Source organism: Sphaerodactylus townsendi, linkage group LG06 (genome assembly GCF_021028975.2).
Source record: "Sphaerodactylus townsendi isolate TG3544 linkage group LG06, MPM_Stown_v2.3, whole genome shotgun sequence".
NCBI classification, from domain to species: Eukaryota; Metazoa; Chordata; class Lepidosauria; order Squamata; family Sphaerodactylidae; genus Sphaerodactylus; species Sphaerodactylus townsendi.
The window spans coordinates 2,223,910-2,250,398 of NC_059430.1; the positions used below are offsets into that span (position 1 = coordinate 2,223,910).

Genomic DNA, 26,489 nt, shown 5'->3' on the forward strand with positions numbered 1-26,489 from the left:
AACACAGGGGTGGTTTCGCGGGGGGCGGGGGGAGATTTTCCAGGTCTTGCATTTGCAGTCCTGCCCCGCGACTGGCCGGGCCCTTGGCCCCAGGTGCCCCTGTGGCGACTCGCACGTCTCCTCATTTGCAATCTTCACCTTCTGTGTTCTCCAGCGCCTGCCCAGGGGGGTAACGAGGCAAACTGTAGCCCTGGGCAAAACCTGAGTTGGATGCCACCCCCCCCCACCCCCCCATGGGTGGCCACTCCACCACAACCACATTTTTTTTGCACCAGGACATTGGTGCCTGCAGGGGGCGCATTTTTAGACATATCAGCACTAAAATGTCAGCGTATCATCAGGAGACTGTCCTTATGCTACCCCCCAAGTTTGGTGAGGTTTGGTTCAAGGAGTTCAAAGTTATGGACCTTCAAAACTGTAGCCCCCATCTCCTATTAGCTCCCATTGGAAACAATGGGGGATAGGGGCACCCCTTTTGGGAGTCCATAACTTTGGACTCCCTGAACCAAACCTCACCAAACTTGGGGGGTAGCATAAGGACAGTCTCCCGAAACATCCCTGAAATGTTGGGGCCGCTAGCCTACAAACTGCACCCCCTGCAGGCCACAAATGGAAAACCACTAAAATACCCAAAAACAAACCCAGGATTTTGATGCCCCCCCACAAGGTGATGCCCTGTGCAGCTGCCCACCTTGCCCAATGGGCATTACGCCAGTGCGCCTGCCCCAATCTCCTTGGCTCTCAGCCACGCAGGGTCACCGGGAAGGGTGGGAACGGCACTCCCACTGATGTGGCACGGGCCCATGGGCTTAAACAGTCTGAGGAAACCTCCCATCCAGAGAGAGGGCCCTGCCTCCCAGTCCCGTACCGAGCACAGCATTCCTTAGGTCAATCCCACTACTTATTTCTTTTTAATTCACGAGCCGTCATGTCCCAATCGTACAACCCCGGAGTTCTGGAAAGAACTCAGAAATGAAGCTGGTATTCGTCTAACAGGTGATTCAGCATCTGCTCTGTGTTAAAGGGGGGGGACTGGTTAAAAGAGGGGAGCAGGGGGCGGAAGAGGCAGTTTTCACAATGGAGGGAGGTGGGCAGCAGAGCCCCCCCACCCTGGGCTGCGTGTTGGGACCGGCACAATTCACTTTGCTCATAAACAGTCTGGAACTGGGGGTGAAGTCTATATTATTCAGGACACAAGAGGGCTGGGAGGGGCACACTAGGACTTCTTCACACTGGTCGAGTGGGCAACCACGAGGCAGAGGAAGCCAAACACCAGCCGCAAGAGAACTCTGCTGGGGCCAAACCCACTCGTTTCACATTCAGGAGGACAGACGGAGAGAAAGGCCTCTGTCGCTCGTGGTGCTGGAAAGGGGGCCTCCGTGAGCAGTGGCAGAGAGAAAGGAGGCCACCACCGTGCTTGGGATCTTCAGGATACACCTGCCGTGGTAGTCATGTCCTCAGACACGTTCCTGTGGCTCAAAATGGATAGTAATAAGGACAGAGGCTGTGGTCAGGAGGCCCTAGGACTCGGGGCCCTCGCTGGTTTGTTCCAGCAGGGCTATTCTGGTGTTCTCTGAAGTTCAGTAGCTGGGCGGTCACCACGTCTCCCCCCCCCCCCCAAAATCTCTCCAGCAGCCCACTTATAACCCCAGGCAGCTTCCGAATGCCCACGGAGAGACCTGTCGATCGATCATCTGCTCATCCACACTCGGGTCCCGCAGCAGCCCTTGGCTCCCAAGCAAACCCCTCCCTCCCCCGAAATCTCCTCCCAGGTCGTCTCTGAAGGGCTCCTGGCCAGAGCCAAGATGTGTGTCAGCTGAAGTCCGGCCAGAGTCCAGGAACCAGCCTCTCCTCCGTGGGCTCCGGGTCCAGCGGGCTGCTCGCTTGAGGCTCTGAGCCGGGGCCGGCCCTCAGTTGGCCGTTTTGCTGGGCAGGGTGCCAAAGAGGGCAGCTATGTCCAGCATCGCCTGGCAGATGTTCTTCCCAAAGCGCTTGGAATCCTGTAGGGGGGGAGGGGGCAGGGGGGAAGAGGAGAGGCGGCAGAATACTTTAATAAAATTAAATATGTTCACAAACCTTTATGCACACACAGCATACACTGCATTTAAAGCCTACGGACCATCAATCATTTTATTCTAGTAGATGGAGCTTTGGGCAGCAGTTAAACTAATTTGCTTTTAGTAAAGTTTACAACAGTACTTGATAGTAAATTTACATATGTAGATATCTACACATGTATGCACACAATCACAAATATATGTGTAGATATGTACATCAGTGGTGGGATCCAAAAATTTTAGTAACAGGTTCCCATGGTGGTGGGATTCAAATTTTGTCATAGCGCCAATGGGGCTGGGTGGGGCATGACGGGGGCGTGGCCGGGCATTCCAGGGACGGGGCATTCCTGGGCGGGGCTGTGGCAAGGACGCAACCGCTGCGCCTGTCCTTGGGCGGGAAACAAATGCACGCAGGCACAGGCTGCCACGCACGCCGGTGCACCTCCTGCTAGACTGCTTCCAGTTCTGCGCGCGACTGCTGAGAGGAGGGGCGTCACTAAGGCAAAAACCACGTGGCAAAATCACCAATTAGTAACCCCCTTCTTGGCACACACAAATAATTAGCAACCTACTCTCGGGAACCTGTGAGAACCTGCTGGATCCCACCTCTGATGTACATATATATTACAGATTAAAAGACCACCTATGCCTAAAGGGACATATATACTCACAATTCCCCATGTATAAATATACCTTCCAGTCTGGATCCAGCACAGACTTTTTGTGACCAGAAAGATTTCCACCTTCCCCTTATTGTTGCAGCTCCAAAGGCCCCTGAGAAAATTGTCTTCTGGGGGCAGAAACCCTTCTACCTGCAGAAACACTGTAGTAGACCAGACCTAACCCTTCATTTCTATCGTCCTGAGAATTATTTTGCCCAGTACAGACACTGAAGGTCTGTGTAGGTTCCAGCAGGTGATTCCAGGTTTTGTTCCCTTCTGGTCACTGAGGTAGTCCTTTATTAGTGGAATATGTCCTTCAATGAATGGAAGGACTTTCCCACTCAGGGAAAGACTCCTGTGAAAAGAAGAGCCCTTTTGCATCTGACCTAGAGACCAGGGGCAAAACGAGGCAAACTGGAGCCCTGGGCAAAACCTGAGTTGGATGCCCCCCACCCCCCCCCCCATGGGCGGCCACTCCACCACGACCAATTCTTTTTTTGCACCAGGACATTGGTCCCTGCAGGGGGTGCATTTTTAGACATATCAGCACCAAAATTTCAGCATATCATCAGGAGACTGTCCTTATGCTACCTCCCAGGTTTGCTGAGGTTTGGTTCAAGGAGTCCAAAGTTATGGATGCCCAAAGGGGGTGCCCCATCCCCCTTGTTTCCAATGGGAGTTAGTAGGAGATGGGGGCTACAGTTTTGGGGGTTCATAACTTTGGCCCCCCTGAATCAAACTGCACCAAACCTGGGGGGTATCATCAGGGCAGTCTCCAGATGATACCCTGAAATTTTGGTGCCAATACATCCAAAAATGCGCCCCCTGCAGGAACATCCCAGAAATTTGCCCAAGAATCTTTGTTCTGCATTGAGTTTTCTGAATTGCTGTCAATGGGGGTTGCAGGCTGGGGGGGGGACATTTCTGAAGGCACAGTCTCAAAACTTTCAGGGTCTCATCAGGAGACTGCCCTAATGATACCCCCAAGATTGGTGCAGTTTGGTTCAGGGGGGCCAAAGTTATGGACCCTCAAAACTGTAGCCCCCATCTCCTATTAGCTCCTATTGGAAACAATGGGAGTGGGGCAACCCCTTTGGGAGTCCATAACTTTGGACTCCCTGAACCAAACCTCACCAAACTTGGGGGGTAGAATAAGGACAGTCTCCTGATGATACGCCGAAATTTTGGTGCCGCTATCCTAAAAACTGCGCCCCCTGCAAGCCAGAAATGGAAAACCACTAAAAATACTCAAAAACGAACCCTGTATTTTGATGCCCCCCCCCCACAAGGTGGTGCCCTGGGCAGATGCCCACCTTGCCCAATGGGCATTACGCCCCTGCTAGAACCTGGGAAAACCAGCAGAAATAAGACTTCCACAGAGCTCCCACAGGGCCACAGAAACCCACTACAAAGAGCTTGCCAGCTATAAACCCTGATGGCGCAGAAAGCGTGGCTGGAATCCTCCCCAGAGGTTTCACGGCCGGACTCAACTGGTTGTTGTGGGCTTTCCAGGCTGTGTGCCCATGGTCTGGTAGATCTTGTTCCTATCATTTCGCCTGCATCTGTGGCGGCCACAGATGCAGGCGAAACGTTAGGAACAAGATCTGCCAGACCACAGCCACACAGCCCGGAAAGCCCACGACAACCTCCCCAGAGCAACTCTCGCGGATTCAGGCTGATCATTACAGAAAGGACTTGGAGGCCTGAAGGTCCAGCCCTCCTTTGCCTGCCTCTCACCCCACAAAAGGTATCATTTCATTGATTCACTGGGAATTATTTTCCTCTGCTTTTCAGTTCTGTTAGGGTGGATGAAGCATTAAAGTAGACAGAGCGTTAAAGGGTTTCTGCCAGAGAGAAGAGCTGGACACTGCCGGGGGAGGGGGGGGGGGAAGCATTTTGAAACAAAGATCTTTGGGGCAGGTGTCCAAAGGCTGAGAGGGACCGCACTTGGAGTCCTGTGTTCAGTTCTGGTCGCCACATCTCAAAAAGGATATTGAAGAGATGGAAAAAGTGCAGAGAAGGGCAACGAGGACGATTGAGGGACTGGAGCACCTTCCTTATGAGGAAAGGCTGCAGCGTTTGGGACTCTTTAGTTTGGAGAGGAGACGTCTGAGGGGGGATATGATTGAAGTCTATAAAATTATGCATGGGGTAGAAAATGTTGACAGAGAGAAATTTCTCTCTCTTTCTCACAATACTAGAACCAGGGGGCATCCATTGAAAATGCTGGGGGGCAGAATTAGGACTAATCAAAGGAAACACTTCTTCACGCAACGTGTGACTGGTGTTTGGAATATGCTGCCACAGGAGGTGGTGGTGGCCACTAACCTGGATAGCTTTAAAGGGGGCTTGGACAGATTTATGGAGGAGAAGTCGATCTATGGCTACCAATCTTGATCCTCCTTGATCTGAGGTTGCAAATGCCTTAGCAGACCAGGTGCTCAGGAGCAGCAGCAGCAGGAGGCCATTGCTTTCACCTCCTGCAGGTGAGCTCCCAAAGGCACCTGGTGGGCTACTGTGAGTAGCAGAGAGCTGGACTAGATGGACTCTGGTCTGATCCAGCAGGCTCATTCATATGTTCTTATGTTCTTATGAGGGAGGGAGCAGAAGGGACTTCCCTCGGGAGCAAACTCTCAGCCTCTGGGTCACCACCCAAAAGTCCCTGTGACATATAAGCCTCTGCTGCACTCTGGACAGTGGGGGAACGTGGAGCAGGGCCCTGAGAGGTGATCCAAGAGCGCAGGCAGACTCCTATGGGGGAAGGCAGCCTGAGGGCCTCATGTGCAGAGGCGGGGGGGGGCGGTAGCTAGGGAGCTTTGGGAATCCAGGACAAGGGCTTCACACAGGGAAGAAGCTCGAGACACACATTGGGTGTGACCCCATGAAGGTGGCCAGTGGCCCGGCACTCTCATGCTTGCCTTGTGGGGCTGGCAGCTTGCCTTCCTCTGGCTGGGCTGCTCTGGGCACAGCACAGGAGGAAAACTTGCAAGCCAAGAGACTCCTGTGGACACAGTCCAAGGCCAGGGGAGATCTGTGGACGGGCACTCCACAGGAGCGTTTCAGAAGCACCCCCCCACTCTTGTCCTGGGAGGAAGGACCCACTGATGCAGCAGGGGAACTCTCAGGGGTGGTGAGACTTCTCCAGTGGACACCCCAATGGCTCTAGAGCGCCCCCCCCCCACTGCCCACCTTGGCCCAGCAGCTCCTTCCGCCCCCCTCTCTCACCCCTGCTCACCGTTTCTGGGCTGGAGTGCTTGCTGGAAATATGGAAGGTGATGAGGTCTTCTCCAGCAATGATGTAAGAGACCCCGTAGCCGTCGTTGGCCACCTGGAGGGACAAGCAGACGGTCAGGCTCCAGGGAAAAGACGTGGCCAGAAACAGGGTTGGGGGGAATCCCTCTGGATAGGGGAGAGGAAGACTTAGCTGGAAGGGCTCCAAACAGAACCACATCTCTGAGTCCTTCTCTTCCAGCACCTTCTCCCGCCACCCAGTTATCCTGCTGATAATTTGCATAACACCTCAGGTACCGTTCCAACGTCTGATTGGACCGTTCACTCTCCCCATCGGATTGGGGGTGGTACGCTGAGGACACCCCCTGTTCCACCCCCCAACAACTTCAGAAAAGCCCTCCAGAAGTGGGAGACAAACTGGGGGCCCCCATCCGATATCACTTTCCGGGGGGCAGAATGCAACCTATAGATATGCAGCATAAACAGTTCAGCCAGCTTCTGTGCCGTGGGGGTGGAGGTACAAGAAATGTTTAAAAAGGGATTCTGACAACACTTCCCGTCCGTCCGTCCGTCCCCCAACTGCTGGAATCCCTCACCCAAGACTAGCCCCTCTTCTTCCAACTGTTCTCATCCCCCCCCCACACCTACAGTCTTCATCTAAGCATCCAAACATCCCCACCCAGCCCAGTCCTGGCCATAAACTTGCCTACCACACTCTGCCCTCTCCCTCCTCCAGCAAACACCCCTACTCATCTCCACAGCACAGGCACAGATGCCAAGGAGGGGGCCCAGCGGGACCCACAGGGGAGTGGTCAATAATCAGCTCAAGTGGAAGAGCCACTCCACTGGGAGCCATCCTCCCCTTCCACGTCATCCCCCAAAAGCCCAGCAGACCACCCTTCTCGGGGGCCCCCATGATGGAGAGTATCCAGTGTCCTCTGCAGTCAGTTCTCTATCTGTACAGCCCACCAGGTCTCCCGAGGAGTCCTCAGAGCTCCTCTCGGGTTGGCTTTTTGGGAGGGGAGGCTTTGAGCTGCTAACTACAAGGCCCACCATAACCTCTGCCCCCCCTGGCAAGAAACAGCCAGGGGGGGCAGAGACTGCTGGTCTTCCACTACTGCCCCATCTTGCAATCCATCTCCTCTCTCTGTGTTCCTCAGCTTTTACGTTTCGCAGCTCGGTCTGTGCCCTCCGCAGTTAACTCATCCTGGGGGGTCTTCACACTGCTTCTCAGTTCAACTTACACAATGGCAAGTTGTGGAGTGGCAAAACAGAGTCCAGACTCAGCAAATCTCAGAAGCTCAGCAGGGTTGGAGCTCGGATGGGAGACCACCAAGGAAGGCCCCGGCAAAGACCTTCTGCTCCTCACTTGCCTTGGAAGCCCCTCGCTTTGTGTGGGGGGGGTCTCCTTCTGTGGAGGTTTTTAAAGAGGGGCTGGGTGGCCATCTGTCTGTCGGGAGTGCCTTGATTGTGTCTTCCTGCCTGGCAGGGGGTTGGCCCTGGTGGTCTCTTCCAACTCTACGATTCTAAGCTCAGAAGCTAAGCAGGGCTGGGACTTGGAAGGGAGAGGAAGGCCATGGATGGGGCAAGAACACAAGAACATAAGAACATAAGAACAAGCCAGCTGGATCAGACCAGAGTCCATCTAGTCCAGCTCTCTGCTACTCGCAGTGGCCCACCAGGTGCCTTTGGGAGCTCACCTGCAGGAGGTGAAAGCAATGGCCTTCTCCGGCTGTTGCTCCCGATCACCTGGTCTGCTAAGGCATTTGCAATCTCAGATCAAGGAGGATCCAGATTGGTAGCCAGAGATCGACTTCTCCTCCATCAATCTGTCCAAGCCCCTTTTAAAGCTATCCAGGTGAGTGGCCGTCACCACCTCCTGTGGCAGCATATTCCAAACACCAATCACACGTTGTGTGAAGAAGTGTTTCCTTTTATTAGTCCTAATTCTTCCCCCCAGTATTTTCAATGGATGCCCCCTGGTTCTAGTATTGTAAGAAAGAGAGAAAAATTTCTCTCTGTCAACATTTTCTACCCCATGCATAATTTTGTAGACTTCAAGCCCCTTTCAATCCCCCTCTGCTTCTCATGTGCCTAGAAAACCCTACAGGATCACTGTTAAGTCGGCTGGGACTTGACTGCATTTTGCACAGAGACGTTTTCTTTGATTTCAGCTGAGAACCCGCCCCCCCCACCCCCCACCCGCCCCTCCGTAAAATGCTGGGGCTCTTTCAGGAAAAGATTTTCAAGTGAAGGGTGTGGAGAAGACGGGGGGGGGGGCGGTCACTCACAGGTGCACCCTCTTGCCTTGCCGGAATCCCCTGGGCACGCTCTGCCTTCCCTGGGCTCCCAACCCCTCTCTGTGCAGGCACACACTTAGACTCGGGGCCCGGGGATCCAGAGCAAGTCTGACTCACAGGCCCGAAGCCACCACCGGAGGAAGTGTGATCCGGATTTGCCTCCAGGTCAAACATCTTGATCTGCTGCTGCGGAGTCTGGCTGGTGGAGAGGCGCCAGGGCTCGGACAGCACCTGTGAACGAGCCAAAGGGGGCAGAGGGAGCGCTGGGCTGGCTGGGGGGCTCCCCCCACTCCTTGTGGGAACTCACCCTCCCCCCCCCGACCCCCGCCCCGCAGCACACGTGCCCAAAGAGTCCTCACCTGGGCCAGGAAGGGCGAGTCTACTCCCAGGTAGCGGGATACCACGTAGAGGCAGAAGAGGTGCCGGTCAATGCCAGCCCCGGTCATGGCCAGGCGGTAAAGAAGCTGGTGCTTCTCAGCGGCCTCTCGGAATTGCTGCAAGCACTCGGACGGCTGGGGGGGGGGGTGGAAAGGAAGAGGCTCAGGGTCCGGGCCTGAGTGGCGGCAGAGAAGACGGCTGCTGGGGGAGACGCCCGGGGAGAAGTCAGGGGTTCTGCCCCACAAGTGCATTCCTTGCGTGCGTCTCCTCCAAGATGCCTGGCTGTGGTGCCTCTCTTGGCCTTTCTAGGGAGGCTGGCTCAACAGGGTCACAAGGCTAGGCTGACCAGACGTCCCGCTTTTGGCGGGACAGTCCCGCCTTCAAACAATTTGTCCCGCGTCCCGCGGGTTCCTTCCATTGTCCCGCTTTTTGGGAGGCTGCCGCACTGCCTTCTGGGGTGCAAGGGAGCAGTCGCGGCCACCTCCCTATGCTGGGTGGGTGAGCAAGACGGTGCCTTCTGGGGCGCTGCTGTTTTCGGGCCCCTGTCACCGGGTAGCCTAGGAGAGCCGGCGTCCTGGGCAGCAGTGGCCATGGGAGGCGCCTGACGCCTTCACAGTAGCTGCTGAAACTTGCCTGTCACCCGGCAGCTTCCAGAGGCCGTGCGCTCCTGCGGCTGCATGCACACAGCCACAGGAGCACGGCCCGGGTCACAAAGGTGACCATCTGGTCACCTTACACAAAGCCCCCTTTCCCAGGCCTTCCAGCCCACCTCTCAGTCGCCCCCAAACCTGTTTTATGTCTGACGAAGGGAGCTCTGACTCTTGAACGCTCCTATCCCCAGAATACACCCCCAAATCTAGTTTGCCTCTAAGGTGCTCCCAGACTCAAATTCAGCTCAAGTTCCGGCAAAGAGACCCGGCCTCTGGCTCTGGACGGCAGGGGAGCACGAAAGCGTGACCCAGAACAGGCTCCTCTCTTGGGATTTTGCCGGGCTCTACCTTTCCTCCCTCAAGGATCATCCTGCCTGCCTGGGCCAAAGAGAGTCTGGGAGCCAGAGGAACGGCACCTTCTGCGGAAGATTCCAGCTTCCATCCCTGCCAGCCTTGCACCCTGTGGGCTGTCACAGGGGAGGAGGCGCTAGGAGCCTCCGTTCCCTCCAAATCCAGCATTTTGCCATGACCCAAAATCACCCAGCACCACAGCAAAAGCCTGCCGATGGGGGGGGGAGCTGCCTCCCCCTCCCCATAGATAAAGCAGGAGCAAAAATAGCCAAAGCGTAGGACCCACGTCGCCAGAATGTGGCAGCCCCAAGAACAGCTCTTGGATGAAGAAGACGTCCTTCAGGAGCGGCACAGAGAGAGGCACACAACCAGGTGTCCAGAATTTGGGGGTGGGGGATTACTGGACAGTTGGACTTTGGGCTCACCCTTAGGGTGGGGAGGAACTGTCCCTCGAGGGCTGCGTGGGACTGGCTGCCTTTTTCAATAAAAGGAATTATTTCAGGCCCCCAGACAGGAATTTTTGGCAGCTTTTGCAAATGGGACCGCAACGTACAGCGAACTCGTCGGTGATATTGCTCCCCCGTCCCCAAGAAAGGGTTCTTTCAGCTGCTGCAAACCAGCCTGCCTGCCTGCTGTGGGGTGCTCCGGGACGGGGCGTCTGGCCCGGCCACTCAGAACTCACCGCGACATCTGGGTCTGCCATGCTGCGCACGAAGGTGGTTGCCTCGCGGGTACAAGAGCGCACCGTCTCCGTCCGGCCCTCCCGGAACAGCCGCGTCATGGAGGCCTCGTAGGTCAAGCAGAAACAGCCCTTGTCCTGCAGGGGGCAGCAGCGAGAGAGGGGGAAGGGAGGCTTGGTCTCCTGGGGAGCCAGAGAGATCCGAGGACCCCCTTCAACGTGCTGTCCGAGCCGTCCTTTGTGATTCCAGTGGGGATCTCTGATAGCTTCTTCTTCTTCTTTGCTCAGAGGCTCCAGGGGGACGCAGCGGGATGTCCAAGGTGCCAGGGCCCCACCTGCCCCACTCTCCAAGCCCTTCCCCGACACACACACACACACACACACACTCTTCAACTGGAACACAGGGTTAGGCTGTGCCATTGTGGCTGGTCCTAAGAAAAGATATCCGTCTGGAGTCTGGTCTGCTTCTGGATTTTGATTTGGACCAGAATAACCGCAGGTATCTTTTGCAAAAAGAAGCGACCCTTCGGCCCATGGGCAGCTCCCACCCACTTTGAGCCTGGGGTTGCCACCCTCCAGATGGGGCCCAATTTCCCAGAATGACAGGCTGCAGAGAGACCAGTCCTCCTGCGGAGAAAGGCTACCTGGGGAGCAGGCTACCTGACAGTAGGCTCCAGCGAGATCCCTCCCCTCCCCAACCCCCCCTTCCAGGATCCACCTTCAGGGATTTCCTAAGGCAATTCTGTAAGGGGCCCCTCCTCCCTCCTTATGCCCCCCCCCCACCGGCCGAGGAAAGACACAGGCCTAGCTGAGGGCTGATGTTCAGCAAGGGGTCGTGCATGGGAGCCACTGCGAAGGTAGCAGCCCTGTGGGGTGGCTTATGGACCGGAGGAGCAGAGTGGGGGGGGGGCGTGAGGGGGCACGTCGGAAGTTACCCGGAAGTGCGCCAGCTGCAGGGCGATCTGGATGAAGGCGTCGGGGCTGGTCCGGCATTTCTTGATGCGCCCTTTGCCAAAGTCCACGAAGCAGAAGCAGTGGAAGTCCACGTCGTCAGAGAGCGCTTTGGCCACGCTGTAGGAGGTGTCGATGACCAGCCTACACTGCGCAGAGCAACCCAGGATGAGACCGGGAAGGGCCTTCAAAGACCTCGTACCTCCCTCTTTGGGGCCCCTCCCCTTCTCCCCAGGAGAGAAAAAGATGCAATGCAGTGTGGAGAGAAGCGTGGAGAAGATGGAGTCGTGCATCACGGCCACGGGGAGGGGCTGCCACTCCCTGCTTGTTTTTTATTATTATTATTATTATTATTATTATTATTATTATTATTATTATTATTATTATTATTATTATTATTATTATTAATTGGATTTAATATACCGCCCTATCCCAGCAGGGCTCAGGGCGGTGAACAATATAAAACATCATATAAAACAAACAATTTAAAACAGTTACATTCTAAAATAGTAGCCCACAACCCCATATAAACCCAAATACAAATGCAACCCTCCTCAGGAAGGAACAATGGGTCTCAATGATGTTAAAGACCCTTGTAAGCAGAAGGGGGGGGCAGGGGCACCGTCAGCGACTGGTCTCTCCGAAGGCCCAGTGGAACAATTCGGTCTTGCAGGCCCTGCGGAATTCTCCAAGGTCCCGCAGGGCCTGGATAGTTGGTGGTAGGGTGTTCCACCAGGCCGGTGCCAGAGCCGTGAAGGCCCTGGCCCGAGTGGAGGCCAGCCGTGTCATTGAGGGGCCAGGAATCTCCAGTAGATTGGCCTCTGCTGATTGCAGAGGTCGAGCCGGGACATAAGGGGTAATGCGGTCCCGAATATTTATTAAAATATTTCTACCCAGCTTTCCCTCCTGCTTCAAGGCTGAGAAGCAGACCGTCCTTGTAGCAGAAGCACTCCTGGTCCCGGGGCATGCCCGGGGTGATCCCACTCCCTACGCTGCAGCCTGCTTTTCTTTCTGGGCTGTCCCCTAATCCCTACCCGCTGCTCTCGCTCGTCGGGAGAAAGGGTGGGTTGGGGTCCTCTGTCCCAAAGTCAGCAAAGACCAGGCAGGCCTGCCCTCGCCCCACTGGCCACTGAGAGTCAAGGTCGGCGGAGGCCGGCAGATTTTGTTCTGCTAACCACAAAGCTCCATTTCTTCCTCTGTTCAGCTGAACAGCTGTCCAAAGTTCATGGACTAGATTTGTCCCACCCTGATCTCATAAGAACATAAGAACAAGCCAGCTGGATCAGACCAGAGTCCATCTAGTCCAGCTCTCTGCTACTCGCAGTGGCCCACCAGGTGCCTTTGGGAGCTCACCTGCAGGAGGCGAAAGCAATGGCCTTCTGCTGCTGCTGCTCCCAAGCACCTGGATCTCCCGAGCACCTGGATCTCTCAGGAGCCTCGCAGGATTGGGCCCTGCTCAGCACTTAGATGAAAGACCCCAAGAAGTCCTGGGTCACTGCCCAGAGGTAGGTCGTGGGAAAAACCACTTCTGAATGTTTCTTGCCACGAAAATCCCATCAGGCGTGGCCATAAAGCAGCCGTGGCTTGATGCCACTTTACACATCATCTCAAGGGACATCAGGGGCGTCCAACTCTGGCGCTTCGGATGTCCATGGACTACAACTCCCATCAGCCCCTGCTGGCACCATGCCAGCAGGGGTTGATGGGAATTGTAGTCCATGAACACCTGAAGCGCCAGACCCACACAATGCTGCCCTGTGCAGAGAGAGCTCTCTTGGAACCAGTGGGCATGAAATCCGCTGCCCCCTTGCCAGTGGTGGGATCCAAGAATTTTAGTAACAGGTTCCCATGGTGGTGGGATTCAAACTGTGGCGTAGCGCCAATGGGGCTGGGCTGGGCACGACGGGGGCATGGCCGGGCATTCCGGGGGCGGGGCATTCCTGGGCGGGGCTGTGGCAAGGACGCAGCCGCTGTGCCGGTCTTTGGGCGGGAAACGAATGCGCAGCCTTGGCGCGGAATGAGCTGCCACCTTGCGACGCCGGGTGCACCTCCTGCTAGGGAGCTGCTTCAAAGAGTTCTTGCGCTACTGCTGAGAGGAGGGGCGTAACTAAGGCAAAAACCATGTGGCAAAATCACCCATTAGTAACCCCCTCTCGGCACACACAAATCATTAGTCACCTCCTCTCGGGAACCTGTGAGAACCTGCTGGATCCCACCTCTGCCCCTTGCCTTCCACATGCATGGCCTCTGGGCGGGGGGCTGTGTCACGGCATAAGCCTTCCTGACCTGGAACCAAAACACTTAGCTGGCATAGAAGCAAGACCTACCTCCTCAGGAATGTCCCACTGCAAGCGCTGGGGTGGGGGCAGCGCTGGGTTGGGCTCCCCCTGGCAGTGCCCGCTGCTGCAATAGCCCAACTGGAACTGGTCTGTAGCCAGCATGAACTGGAGGGAAAGAACGAGGGGTCAAAAGGAGGGCGCACCGCTTCTGATCACCAAGCAAGACCTTAGTGGTGTCAGCCCTGCTCCCCGGCCCTTGCGGCCACAGAGAGCCCCCCCCTGCAAGCACAGCTGCTCCGTACCTCCCAGAGGTGCCCCATGATGGGGGCGTCGGCCCACGAGTGCTCCGCGTTGGACCCCAGCTTGCCGTTGCTGTAGACCACCAGCGTGAAGGACTTGTCAAACCACCTGCCACGAAAACACCAGATGGATTGGAAGCGATGTGCTGGATCGGGTCCAGGAGCTCGAGAGCATCAATGGATGGAGGAGCGCAGGGCCCCCAAACCTTTGGAATTCTTACTCAACGGGGGGGGGGGGGGCGGGTACAGCACCCAAATGACCACCAGGGCAGGAAAGCCAAGCACAAAATGACCGCCACGGGAGGAGGGGGAGGAGGAGGAGCCACACGTGCAGAGGAACGAAGGCGGACCTAGGTTGGGGCAAGCCAGAGTGCATGACCTCAAGTGCTGCTGGGGGGGAGGGGGGCTCCAGGCAGCTGACGGTCAAACTGTGCCCCTGCCCCGGAACTCCATGTAGTAGTAGTAGTAGTAGTAGTAGTAGTAGTAGTAGTAGTAGTAGTAGTAGAAGGAGGAGGAGGAGGAGGAGGAGGAGAAGGAGAAGAAGAAGAAGAAGAAGAAGAAGAAGAAGAAGAAGAAGCAGAAGCAGAAGAAGAAGCAGAAGAAGAAGAAGAAGAAGAAGAAGAAGAAGAAGAAGAAGAAGAAGAGGAGGAGGAGGAGGAGTTTGGATTTATATCCCCCCCCCTTTCTCTCCTGCAGGAGACTCAAAGGGGCTTACAATCTCCTTGCCCTTCCCCCCTCCCAACAAACACCCTGTGAGGTAGGTGGGGCTGAGAGATCTCCGAGAAGCTGTGACTAGCCCAAGGTCACCCAGCTGGCGTGTGTGGGAGTGCCCAGGCTAATCTGAATTCCGCAGATCAGCCTCCACAGCTCAGGCGGCAGAGCTGGGAATCAAACCCGGTTCCTCCAGATTAGATACATGAGCTCTTAACCTCCTACAACACTGCTGTAGGGTTTGAGAGTCAGGGCCCAGGTGAAAACTCTGTGCCTCAAAGCCTTGAGCAGGCGTGTTCCCGCAGAGGAAGCCTCGTGAAGGGCTGTTGCTTCTCCCCGGAAGCTGAGCCAGAGACCCTTCCCCCCCCCCGCAGGGCCTCCTTACCTGTCGTAGCACCTGCCGTGCAGGAGGCTCTTGGCAAAGGTGCTCAGACTGTCCTCTTCTTCTGGGACGTAGCCATGGGCATCTTCGTCCAGGGCCAAGAAGAAGGCCGCTCGCTCCACACAGTCCAGTGCCACCCGGTTCTTCCCTCGGCTGAAATACCTGGATCGCGCTTCTGCCCACTGGAGTCTGGAGGGCCCAGAACAGACCTGGTCCAGGTGTCCCATGCAGGCCTCTCCACCCAGCCCACCCACCCAATCCAAGATCTCCTAGGGCAGTGGTAGCAAACCTTTGGCACTCCAGATGTTGTGGACTACAATTCCCATCAGCCCCTGCCAGCATGGCCAATTGGGCTGATGGGAATTGTAGTCCATAACATCTGGAGTGCCAAAGGTTCGCCACCACTGTCCTAGGGAAAGGAGGGACTCCTTCCACCCCTAGGCCCACAGACCTTTACGAGGGCTACCTGTCCCCAGCTGTGAGGGCCGCCAGCCTCTCCTCTCCGGGCTGAGGCGTCGAAGGGTCGTCCAGGATCCGCTGGAACTGCAGTTCCAGGTCACAGGGGCTGAGCAACTTCCCCGCATGGTACAGCCACACCTTGTAGAAACGGCCTTTGTGGAAGACGGCCAGGTGCCTGCTGTCTGACAGGTGCAGGAGTGAGTCTGTAGAGAGCGGGGGAGGAGGAGAGCAGAGTCACAGAGGTTGGGGCTCCCAGGGGCTGCTTAAAGCTAAGGGGGGGCATTTCTCTCCAGTTTCCAGACACCCCTTATCTGAAGGGATCCAGGATTCTGCTTCCAGCCCCCAAACGTGCAGAATGAAGAGGAGGTGCTGACCCTGAACTCAGTACAGGGAGGGGGGGAATGTCAGGGTCAAAGGGCCACCCGGTTGGCCAATCCGAAGGCACTTCTCTTCACTGCCAGCGAGAAAAACGCCCCCTCCACTGGTTCATCAGTTGGCCTCTCCATTCACAAATGCTCCTCATGAATGGTGGTGGGTCCCCCCACCCCCTCCGCTCTGCCTCTCTTGTTCTGCCTTCCTCATCCCACCCACCTGCCTCCTTGCCGGGAATGCGAGTGGTGTTGAACATCCTCTCCATCTGGTAGGAGCACATGGGCACCACCCCGAGGGCCATCACCTGGGGACAAAACGAAGGGGTGGGGGAGCTGTTAATGCCCGCCCCGGCGCCTCTGTCCCTGCGTGGGCACTGCCCAGCCCAGCCAGGAAGGAAGCCGGGGCGGGGGGGAGGGGATCTCCAGTGCAGGAGACATGAATAGAAATTAGAGAGTTAGAAGGGACCCCTAAGGGCCATCCAGTCCAACCCTCTGCCATGCAGGAACACACAATCAAAGCACTCCCGACAGATGGCCATCCAGCCGCTCTTTGAAAACCTCCAAAGGAGAGAATCCACCACCCTCCAAGGCAGAGAATTCCGCTGTCGAACAGCCCTGACAGCCAGAAAGGTCTTCCCAGTGTTGGTGGAATCTCTTCTCCTGCCCCTTGACTCCATTTGCCACCCACCCATGGCACCAGCCGCCCTTCCTCTCTTACTCTAGATCAGTGGTGGCGAACCTTTGGCACTCCAGATGTTATGGACTACAATTCCCATCAGCTCCTGCCAACATGGCCAATTGGCCATGCTGGCAGGGGCTGAAGGGAATTGTAGTCCATAACATCTGGAGTGCCAAAGGTTCGCCACCACGACTCTAGATGGAGCACCCAGAGAGGCCCTAGGCCAGCAGGAGAGGATTCTGGGAGCCCTTGCAGCCTCGGGGGGGGGGGGGCTACTGAAGGTGCCTCGCCCAGGGGCCCCCAATACTCCACAGCCCCCACTCACAGGCATGAACTCCTCACGGTCCAGCTTGCGTCGGTATAACAGGATGGAGTGCACCGCATTGCCGGCTCGAGCAGCTTGGAGCGGGGTGGGTCTCGCATATAGGAAGTCCTGGCCAGAGAGACAGAAGAGTCACCGGGAGCAGCGCTCTTCTCGGCAGGCCGTGGGGTCGGGTGGGGGCCTCCCAGCCCAAGGGGCCTGTCGGCAGGTGCCCGGCTCACCATGATGTAGTAGTTGCTGTTCACCATGATGGGGCCTCTTCCCCGCAGGTAGATATATTCCTCCCACCAGTCGCTCACCTGTGGAGGGAGCACAGACTCTCAGGGGAGCGGAAGGGGGGGGAGGAAGGGGGCATAAGAATATAAGAACATAAGAACTAGCCTGCTGGATCAGACCAGAGTCCATCTAGTCCAGCTCTCTGCTACTCGCAGTGGCCCACCAGGTGCCTTTGGGAGCTCACCTGCAGGAGGTGAAAGCAATGGCTTTCTGCTGCTGCTGCTGCTGCTCCCGAGCACCTGGTCTGCTAAGGCATTTGCAATCTCAGATCAAGGAGGATCCAGATTGGGAGCCAGAGATCGACTTCTCCTCCACAAATCTGTCCAAGCCCCTTTTAAAGCTCTCCAGGTGAGTGGCCATCACCACCTCCTGTGGCAGCATATTCCAAACACCAACCACACGTTGCGTGAAGAAGTGTTTCCTTTTATGAGTCCTAATTCTTCCCCCCAGCATTTTCAATGGATGCCCCCTAGTTCTAGTATTGTGAGAAAGAGAGAAACATTTCTCTCTGTCTACATTTTCTACCCCAGGCATCATTTTATAGACTTCGATCATATCCCCCCTCAGACGTCTCCTCTCCAAACTAAAGAGTCCCAAACGCTGCAGCCTCTCCTCATAAGGAAGGTGCTCCAATCCCTCAATCGTCCTCGTTGCCCTTCTCTGCACTTTTTCTATCTCTTCAATATCCTTTGAACTGGCCAGACCTTGGCCCCAGGGCAGCTCACAGTGCTTCAGGGCACAGCCGACTTCAGGCCTCCGGCCCAGTGGGCACCTGCCTGGTATGTGAAGAGCCAACCTGCCACTCAAGGGCCCCTTGTGCAAACATTTCTTTCTTTTAAAAATCACAGGCTGGCTCTTGTGACTCACAACAATTTAAAAAAGCTCCAAGCAGACCGTAAAAACCATAAAAATAAATCTTTTCATTCAAGAGGTATCAATAAAACAATTCTAGCCAATAAAAAAACTCCATTCAAGCAGCCAATAAAAGCAACCGAAGGCGTTGCATAGCAGTACATAAGGCGGAGCAGACTGAAGTGATGTTGATAAAGCCGTCGTCTTTGGGCTGGCGGAAGGAGAACAAGTTTGAGATTTACCCCTGCCTTCCTCTCCGTGAGTCTCAAAACGGCTTACAAACCCCTTTCCTTTCCTCTCTCCACAACAGACACCTTGTGAGGTAGGTGAGGCTGAGAGAATTTGGTCACCCAGCAGGCTTCATGTGGAGGAACAGGGACATAAACCCGACTCTCAAGGTAAGAGTCCACTGCTCTTAAACATCGCACTGGCAAAGCACGCAAGATCTCAAAAGACGGAACCCCTCAGTGAGAAGCCTGCCTCCAGAGACCTGTGTGAGCTTGGGGCCTAAAGGGAAGAGAAGGAGGCACCAGGCAAGCCTGATGGGGAGAGGCATTCCACAGGCAAGGAGCCACCACTAGAAAAGCCCCGTCTCTGGTCACTGCACAACAACAAGAGCGCCCCAAGCCCTTCAGGGGCTTCAAAGGGAAGAAGCTGCACTTTAAAGATGGGATACTGCCCACCCCCCACCCCCAACAAAGGTCTGGCTGCTGCATTTGGAGCGAGTGGAGGTTCCTGGGACATTTTGAAGGGCCGTGTCAGGCTTGGGGGGCGGCTGGCAGCCAGACCAGGGCCCTGCGGCCGGGGGGGGGGGGTGTCAATGGGGTGATAAGATCCGGATGCAGCATTGAAGGAGGGCGGGAGGGAGGGAGGTGTGGGGGAAGCCCAGAAAGGAGCGGACACTATGCCAGGGAGGGGGTGTGGAGGCAGGGGTGCCCATTGCAGGCTGGGCTGGGCAGGGACTCACGTAGTTGGTGGCCCACCACGATTTGAGGATCAGGTACTTTTGGAGCCGAGGGGCGGTCTGCTTCTGGAACTCCCTGGCCAAGGCCTCCATCCGGGCGTAGCGCTCGGCATCCATCAGGTGATGAACAGAGTCCAGGTACTGCAGGGAGAGGGAGGGAGGGAGGGAAGCTGTCCTGGGGCAGCTGGGGAGGGCAGACGGGCCTTCCCGTGGAGCCAGGGGTGTTCTGCAGGGGCCACCCCCAGGGAAGCCGCAGCCGGCCCCTGAACACCCCCCCCCCCCGAGGAAAGCAGCAGGGCTGGGCCATATCTCAACAAAGATGCAGACTGGGCCTGAATAGCCGAGGGGAGGACGGCAAAGGATCTGGCCCAGCACTGGCCCTCTCATTCCACACAACAGACTCGAAGGGCGGGGGTGAAAAGCTGCCCCAATAACCCGAGACAACAGTGCCGGCACAGCCGTTTCTGATGGGAACTGTGGTCCATAACATCTGGAGGGCTGCAAGTTTGACACCTGTGCTTTGGAGTATGGACTGCATGGCCTTATCACATGCTGAGGTTCCCTGCCCCTAGCTCCCACAGCTGGCCACCCAACAGAAGAGCGGCTCCCATTTCCCTTGCCAGGTGTGCACGATGCCCCCCCAATTAATCCAGAAGGACCCCCACCCTGGCCTCTGGCCTCTGCCCTCAACTTCTCCTCAGCTGCTGTTCAATCCGTGCTGTGCCCAAGACTGGCAATGCAAGAATGGCTCCGGCAGAAGCTGGTACCGAAGGATCCTGGCAGTTGGCACGACTGTGCTGAGGATCCCAACGGCCCAGCGGCTGCCAGAGGTGCTGTGGGGAGGGGCAGGCATGGGGGTCCTCTGCCCCAGAGAGAGCCCCGCTTCCCAACTCTGCCCCCCATCCACGTGCCCAGAGCTCCACTTACCCTCTGGATGGTGGCCTCCACCTTGGGCACGGGCAGCTTGGGCAGCGAGGTCTGGAGGCTGTAGAGCATGGGCTTGCGGCCGGACAGCACCTTCACTGTGGCCTGCACAGGGGGCGGGGGGGGGGGGGGGAGAAGGCAGACTGGAGAGGCAGCCGTGGGGTTTCTGGGGATGCTCAACAAACCTCTCCTTACCTCTGCTGGGTGCCGTTCGCTCTAGCGGGTGCACACAGAGGCCTTGTTGCTCATCCAGGTACCTTTGGAGGCCAGCTGTGTCTACACATCTGCAGATGCTGCTGCCGTGAGCTGACTCGGACGATTTGCCCACCAAGGCCAATACTGTCTGTTGCACGACGGCAGCGGCTCTCCCCGGGCTCCGGCAGCAGGGGGGTCTCTCACCTCACCTCACCTCCCACCTCACCAGGGATACCAGAAAGGGAACCTGGGAACTTCTGCATGCTGGCCAGATGCTCTGTTCCTGGCCCACGGCCCCTCCTAAGTAGGGTGGTCTGATCAGAGACAGTGACGTAGCTATAGATTTATTTATGGGGTGGGGTTAGGGGGCGGGGTCACACCCCCACCCAACCTTGGGGCATGGCCACGCCTCCCCAAGCCCTGCCCCCCAGCCTCAGTACTTATAAAAGCAGCTCTCTGAGGCCGGGGACAGCAGTCTCCCCTGCCCTGCCCTGCCCTGCCCCGCCCCCCACCGGCTGGACTCCCAGCCGGCAGTCCCTTCTGCCCTCCCCTCCGGGGAGAAGAGACTGCCATCCCCGGCCTCAGAGAGCTGCTTTTATAAGCACTGAGGGTGGGGCGGGGCTTGGGGAGGCGTGGTCATGCCCCATGCTGGCAGGGGCTGATGGGATTTGTAGTTTATGAACATCTGGAGAGCCGCAGGTTGCAGATCCCTGATCTGGGGGGTACTGGGGGGGGAGTGGAAATAGCGCCCCAACCTATTCCAAGTCAGAAAAAGTAGGCAGGGAAAGACTTGAGCCCCGCCCTTCCTGTGCGCCCCAGTCCTGATCCAGATCCGCCCCCTGTGCCTGCGAGCTGAATTCCACACGCGGAACTGGCCACGCAGGCTGCAGCGGAGACGTGCATGTCAGCCCTCAGATAGCAACATACATTTTGGTAGCCCTTTCCCCACCCCGGCCGACCCCCAGTCCCAATTCCACGGTGGTGGAATTGTGACACCAACATTTCAGGGTATCATCTGGTAACTATTCTTATGATGCCACCCAAGTTTGGTGAAGTTATGTTCAGGGGGACCAAAGTTATGGTCCCTCAAATGGGTAGCCCCCATCTCCTGTTAGCTCCCATTGAAAACAATGGGGATGGGGGCACCCCCTTTGGGGGTCCATAACTTTGCTCCCCCTGATCCAAACATCACCAAACTTGGGTGGTACCATCAGGACAGTCTCTGGATGGTGCCGCTAGCCTTAAAAATGTGCCCCCTGCAGGCCAAAATGTAAAAAAACACTTTAAAAATTAAAAAAACCACAAACGACCCTGAAATGGTGGCGCCCCCATGTGACCAAATGTGACCAAATGGGGGGCGCCCGGGGACATAGGGTGCCCCCTGTCCCTAGGCAGGTACGCCACTGATTCCACCACCACCACCCTCAACCCCCAAAGGACTCACTGCCCAGATCTTGGTGTTGTTGCTGGTCTTGCCGTGAGGCTCGAACATCCAGCCGTGGTAGGAGAGCAGCAGCTTCAGCGTCTGCCGCCAGAGCAGGACTCCCGACATCCAGACCCCCGTGGAGAACAGGACGGCACTCAGCAGGGTACGGCTGCGGAGGCTCCAGTAGCAGCTGCATCAAGACACAACGGAGGGGGGCACAGGAGGCCGTCTGGCTGGGCCCCAGGAAGGAACAAGGGGTGCCCCCACCACGCGGATCCCCCCCTGGCATCTTAAGGGCACCTTAGCTGTCCCTTAAGGGTGCCCACAATGTTCCCAGCCCTTATTGAGCCACGGAGGGAGGGGCCCCTGGCAGGCAGGGCTATTGAAAACAGACACAAACAGAGAAACAACGGCGGGATTCGAGACTTAAACGAAAACAGCATATTGGATTAAGACAACTTTATAAGAAAGACCAAGTGAAAAAGGATGTAGATATTAATTATAAGCACGGAATTAGGTTGATGCTCGGAGCTGGAAGTCGCCATATACGTGCGTAGGTGTTTGTGTAGGTGTGGTTTTTTTTTCTTTTCTTTTCACTTAGTGTTATTATTATGGGGTGAGGGGGGACTAGATTGGGATCTTTTCTTTATCTTTCTGTGTATGTGCTATTAAATAAATAAAAATTATCATTACTAGGAGCAGCAGTGGGGTAGTGGTTAAGAGCAGGTGCACTCTAATCTGGAGGAACCGGGTTTGATTCCCCGCTCTGCCGCCTGAGCTGTGAAGGCTTATCTGGGGAATTCAGATTAGCCTGTGCACTCCCACACACACCAGCTGTCATGTGACCTTGGGCTAGTCACAGCTTCTCGGAGCTCTCTCAGCCCCACCTACCTCACAGGGTGTTTGTTGTGAGGGGGGGGAAGGGCAAGGAGTTTGTAAGCCCCTTTGAGTCTCCTACAGGAGAGAAAGGGGGGATATAAATCCAAACTCTTCCTCTTCTTCATTAAACATTTTTGTGGATCGATCTCAAGGGTAGGCCCCCTGTGGAGTGAGTGACAGTAGTAAGTTATAGTGAGTTACAAAAGTAACACTAGTTACAGCAGTAATAGCAACGTGACTGATGCTATTTCCCATTTCTGCCCAACTGATGTGGACAGCGGAGGTGGGGGCAGGGGTGGTATCCAAACATTTTAGTAACAGGTTCCCATGGTGGTGGGATTCAAACAGTGGCGTAGCGCCAATGGGGATGGGCGGGGCACAACGGGGGCGTGGCCGGGCATTCCGGGGGCGGGGCATTAATAATTTCTCTGTTACTGTAAAAAAACTCTTACTGTAAAAAAAAAGTTCCTCATTTTAACTGATAACTGTCCATAATTTAAAACTCATTATAGCAAAGTCCTATAGATCTCCTGCCAGGCGAAACAGCCGCTGCACTGGTGACGCTGCCTGTCAAATGCTTAATACTTTCGAGAGAATTGCTAATTTTGTTTCTAGAAATCAAAAGAAGGAGACTTTCCTTAAACAAGGAACTTTACCATATTTCTAAAACATGTTTTTAAAACAGCCCAACAGGGAGAATTATCCCGTTTTCCACCTTCGCTAACCAGCCACATAGGAAACAACAGGACTTCATGATTTTTGGACCTAATGGGATTTCTAACGGAAAAGCAGAGCCAATTAGTAGCCCCCTCTCGGCACACACAAATAATTAGTCACCCACTCTCAGGAACTGGGGAGAACCTGCTGGATCCCACCTCTGGATGGGGGTACATCTGCGCTCCTGTGTGCCTGTTTGGGTAAGACATTCTGCCACACTGGAGGTGAAGGCCAAGGAATGCGTGTAGACACACACACACACACACACACACACACACACGGCACAGTCAGGAAGGGAGGCAGGAACGGCCTTTTGAAGGATACCAGGCGCACTCTGGAATCTAGAGTCTCTCACTCCACGTTTCACTGGGGAGGGAACGTGGCTCAGGGGCCGAACAGCATTTGCTTGGCTTGCAGAAGGCCCGGCCTTTGAGGTGGGCAGGGGGAAGAAGATCACAGAGAGTGCCTCTGCGTGCAGGGCTGCCAACTCCAGGCAGGGGCATTCCTGGAGATTTGGTGAATCATAGAATTTGTACTCATGCAATGCTTCTCAGCTCCCTCTCCGTCCATGTCAGCCAGCAGCCTGGGTGCTGTGCCTTGCCTGCTAGCATCTCCAGATGAGCCTGTTCTCTCCTTCAGGAGAAAAAACTGAGGCTTGTGATTCTCCCTGCTGGCTCCCCCCCCCCCCCATTTGGGGAAGGTTTCCCTCGAAAGTGTCCTCCGCTTATAGCTCATCCACCTGCGATTTCACTGTACAAAGTACATGGATAAAGTTTGAACTGATGATCCCGTGCACGTGTCGTTTTCCCTCTTTTCTTGCTTTGTTTTGAGGGAGGTGTCCTTGAAGCTCTGATGACTCGAGATATATGCGTATTACCAATTCTCCCGCCATGCTGCAGCAGCTTTAAAGACACCTCCCTCAAAACAAAAAAAAGAGGAAAAATGACACGTGAACGGGATCTTCAGCTCAAACTTTATTCATGTACTTTACACAGTGAAATCACAGGGGGGATATGATTGAAGCCTATAAAATTATGCATGGGGTAGAAAATGTTGACAGAGAGACATTTTTCTCTCTTTCTCACAAGACTAGAACCAGGGGGCATCCATTGAAAATACTGGGGGGAAGAATTAGGACTAATAAAAGGAAACACTTCTTCACACAACGTCACGCAACGTGTGATTGGTGTTTGGAATATGCTGCCACAGGAGGTAGTGATGGCCGCTAACCTGGATAGCTTTAAAAGGGGCTTGGACAGATCGATGGAGGAGAAGTCGATTTATTGCTCCCAATCTTGATCCTCCTTGATCTGAGATTGCAAATGCCTTAACAGTCCAGGTGCTCGGGAGCAGCAGCAGCAGCAGCAGGCCATTGCTTTCACCTCCTACCTGTGAGCTCCCAAAGGCACCTGGTGGGCCACTGCGAGTAGCAGAGAGCTGGACTAGATGGACTCTGGTCTGATCCAGCTGGCTTGTTCTTATGTTCTTAGAAGAGCTGTAAGCGGAGGAAACCTTCGTGGGAAACCTTCACCAAATGTGGGGGGGTGGGAACAGGGAGCTTCACAAGTGGGAGAAAATGGCGGGCCCCAGCCATGACAAAAACACAAGTTAGAGCGAGTCAGGAGGGGGAGAAAGAACCACTTTTCCTGGCAATGCTTTTTTTTAAAGCCAAAATGGTTCTTTTTGAAACGTCTGCAATGTGTTTTATCTGTGTTGTGTGTCAAGGGCCATAGAACAGTGGAGGCAGGCAGGCAAGGGTGGGACTTGAGGAAGAAAGACTCGTCAGGGAATTCACCCTCCAAAGCAGCCCCTTTCTCTATTGTCTGGAAACCAACTCTGGGGGATGTCCAGCCCCCCGCCCCCCCACACAGAGGTCAGAATCAGGACTGCAGCCTCAGCTAAACGTGCCGGATGTGGAGTCCAGCGGCACAGAACAGAACTGCCTCCCAGAAAGGAGAAGTCAATCTCTGGCTACCAATCTTGATCCTCCTTGATCTGAGATTGCAAATGCCTCAGCAGACCAGGTGCTCAGGAGCAGCAGCAGCAGCAGAAGGCCATTGCTTTCACATCCTGCACGTGAGCTCCCAAAGGCACCTGGTGGCCCACTGCGAGTAGCAGAGAGCTGGACTAGATGGACTCTGGTCTGATCCAGCTGGCTCTTTCTTATGTTCTTATAAAGGCAAAGAAGCAACCAGAGCTGCAAGGCTGTTAGCAGATTAGAAATGGTACAAACCATTTCAGTGGCTGCCACGTGTGTCTGGGCCCAGGTGCAAGGAATGCCTGAGGGCGGCAAGAACGTCCAACTAAATGTAAAATGAAAAGCAGAGTTCAAAGACAGGGTTGTTGTTTTTTTTGGGGGGGGGGGTCTGCTCTTCAAAGGAAGCCCTGGACTGATTCCTGGAGTATCCGGGGCTACTTTCAATGGCTCCCACGTCTACTCCCTCCAGCAGCTGCGGCGCTTGGCCCCTTTCTGTCAGCTGCTGGTGGGGCACTGGGCGGGGGGGGGGGGGAGCATCCCACACCAGCCTGCCTGCTTGTGGTCTTCCTGCAGGCAGCGCTTTGGCCACTGTGCAAAGGGAAGGTGGGACTTGGTGGGCCTTTGGCCTGATCCAGCCGGGCTCCGTTTCTGTCCTTGCCCCGGCATTTGAGTCCCCTGTTAGCACAGTCGTCTCTGGCTGGGAAGATGGACGTGGCGGCTACGAGGACGAGCAACTCACCCACAGGGCAGGCGTTCTCGGATGCGGACGATCAGCCCCATGGACACGTCCACGCGGAACCACATGGAGCCCACGGTTGCAGCCACAACTGCCAGCCAGCCCAAAGGGGTTCCGGGATACACCCCTGTCAAGATGCTGTTCTGTGGAAAACAGAGGTGTCAGGGGGAGGCCAAGAAAGGTGGGGGTTCTGGGGCTTCTGCTGCCCCCCCCCCATGTCCAGCCTTCTCCTTCTAGTAAGAGGCCACCCCTGGCAAATGGCGGCTGGCTGCATGTGGCCAGTGATGCCCAAGGGCAGCCTGCAGGGGCAAAGAGCCAAGGGTTTGATGGGCAGAGCTGAGGGTGGGACGGGGGCCAACCTGACAGATGCCCAAGTCAGGAGGCAGGCAGATCCCCTCATGGGCATGCGTGTTCACCAATGGCACGCACAGGCAAAGGCGTGGCTGCAGTCCACAAGAACAGGACTCAGATCACGGGAGTGGGTTCAGGAAATCCCTGTGCCATCCTGGCCTCCCGACTGACAACCGTCTGTCTCACTTGCGCCCCCCCTCCCAGTTTCCAGAGGGCTTTCTGGGGCCTCCCCCCCCTCCAAAAACAGACAGGTACCTCAAAGACCCCCGTCCCCCACGAGGCCACTCACCTTGAGACGGATAAAGCGTTTCTTCCAGGAGGAGAGGCCGGACAGGTAGATCTGCTTGAGGGCCTCGCGACTCAGCTGGAAATCCACGCCTTCCGGGGTGACCGTGAACTGGAAGGCCACGGCTTGGTGGGCTTCCGCCAT

General features: G+C 55.8%; 1 protein-coding gene across 2 annotated transcripts; it reads right to left on the reverse strand.

Moving 5' to 3' along the window:
* Positions 1–899: 899 nt before the first annotated feature.
* Positions 900–26,489, reverse strand: CPT1B (carnitine palmitoyltransferase 1B). 2 transcript variants are annotated; one of them, XM_048499869.1, is made up of 18 exons: positions 26,349–26,489; positions 25,712–25,851; positions 21,417–21,588; positions 19,781–19,882; positions 18,857–18,994; positions 16,983–17,060; positions 16,765–16,872; positions 15,981–16,065; positions 15,397–15,592; positions 14,934–15,119; positions 13,841–13,946; positions 13,587–13,703; positions 11,244–11,408; positions 10,312–10,446; positions 8,610–8,762; positions 8,368–8,481; positions 5,955–6,047; positions 900–2,000 (listed from the first exon to the last, which is right to left on the reverse strand). In XM_048499869.1, the coding sequence occupies exons 1-18, from the start codon at positions 26,487–26,489 to the stop codon at positions 1,911–1,913; spliced, it is 2,319 nt and encodes a 772-aa protein (XP_048355826.1). In that variant the 3' UTR covers positions 900–1,910. The 2 variants fall into 2 exon arrangements, with proteins under 2 accessions (XP_048355826.1, XP_048355827.1); XM_048499870.1 differs by having other exon boundaries at positions 25,712–25,846; positions 26,349–26,471.

Coding starts and splice junctions, on each gene's coding strand:
- CPT1B (XM_048499869.1), bottom strand. CDS start 26,489: ATGGCGGAAGCCCACCAAGCCGTGGCCTTCCAGTTCACGGTCACCCCG. Junction 25,852..26,348: donor AACGCTTTATCCGTCTCAAG/GTGAGTGGCCTC, acceptor TGTTTTCCACAG/AACAGCATCTTGACAGGGGT. Junction 13,704..13,840: donor TCATGGGGCACCTCTGGGAG/GTACGGAGCAGC, acceptor CTTTCCCTCCAG/TTCATGCTGGCTACAGACCA.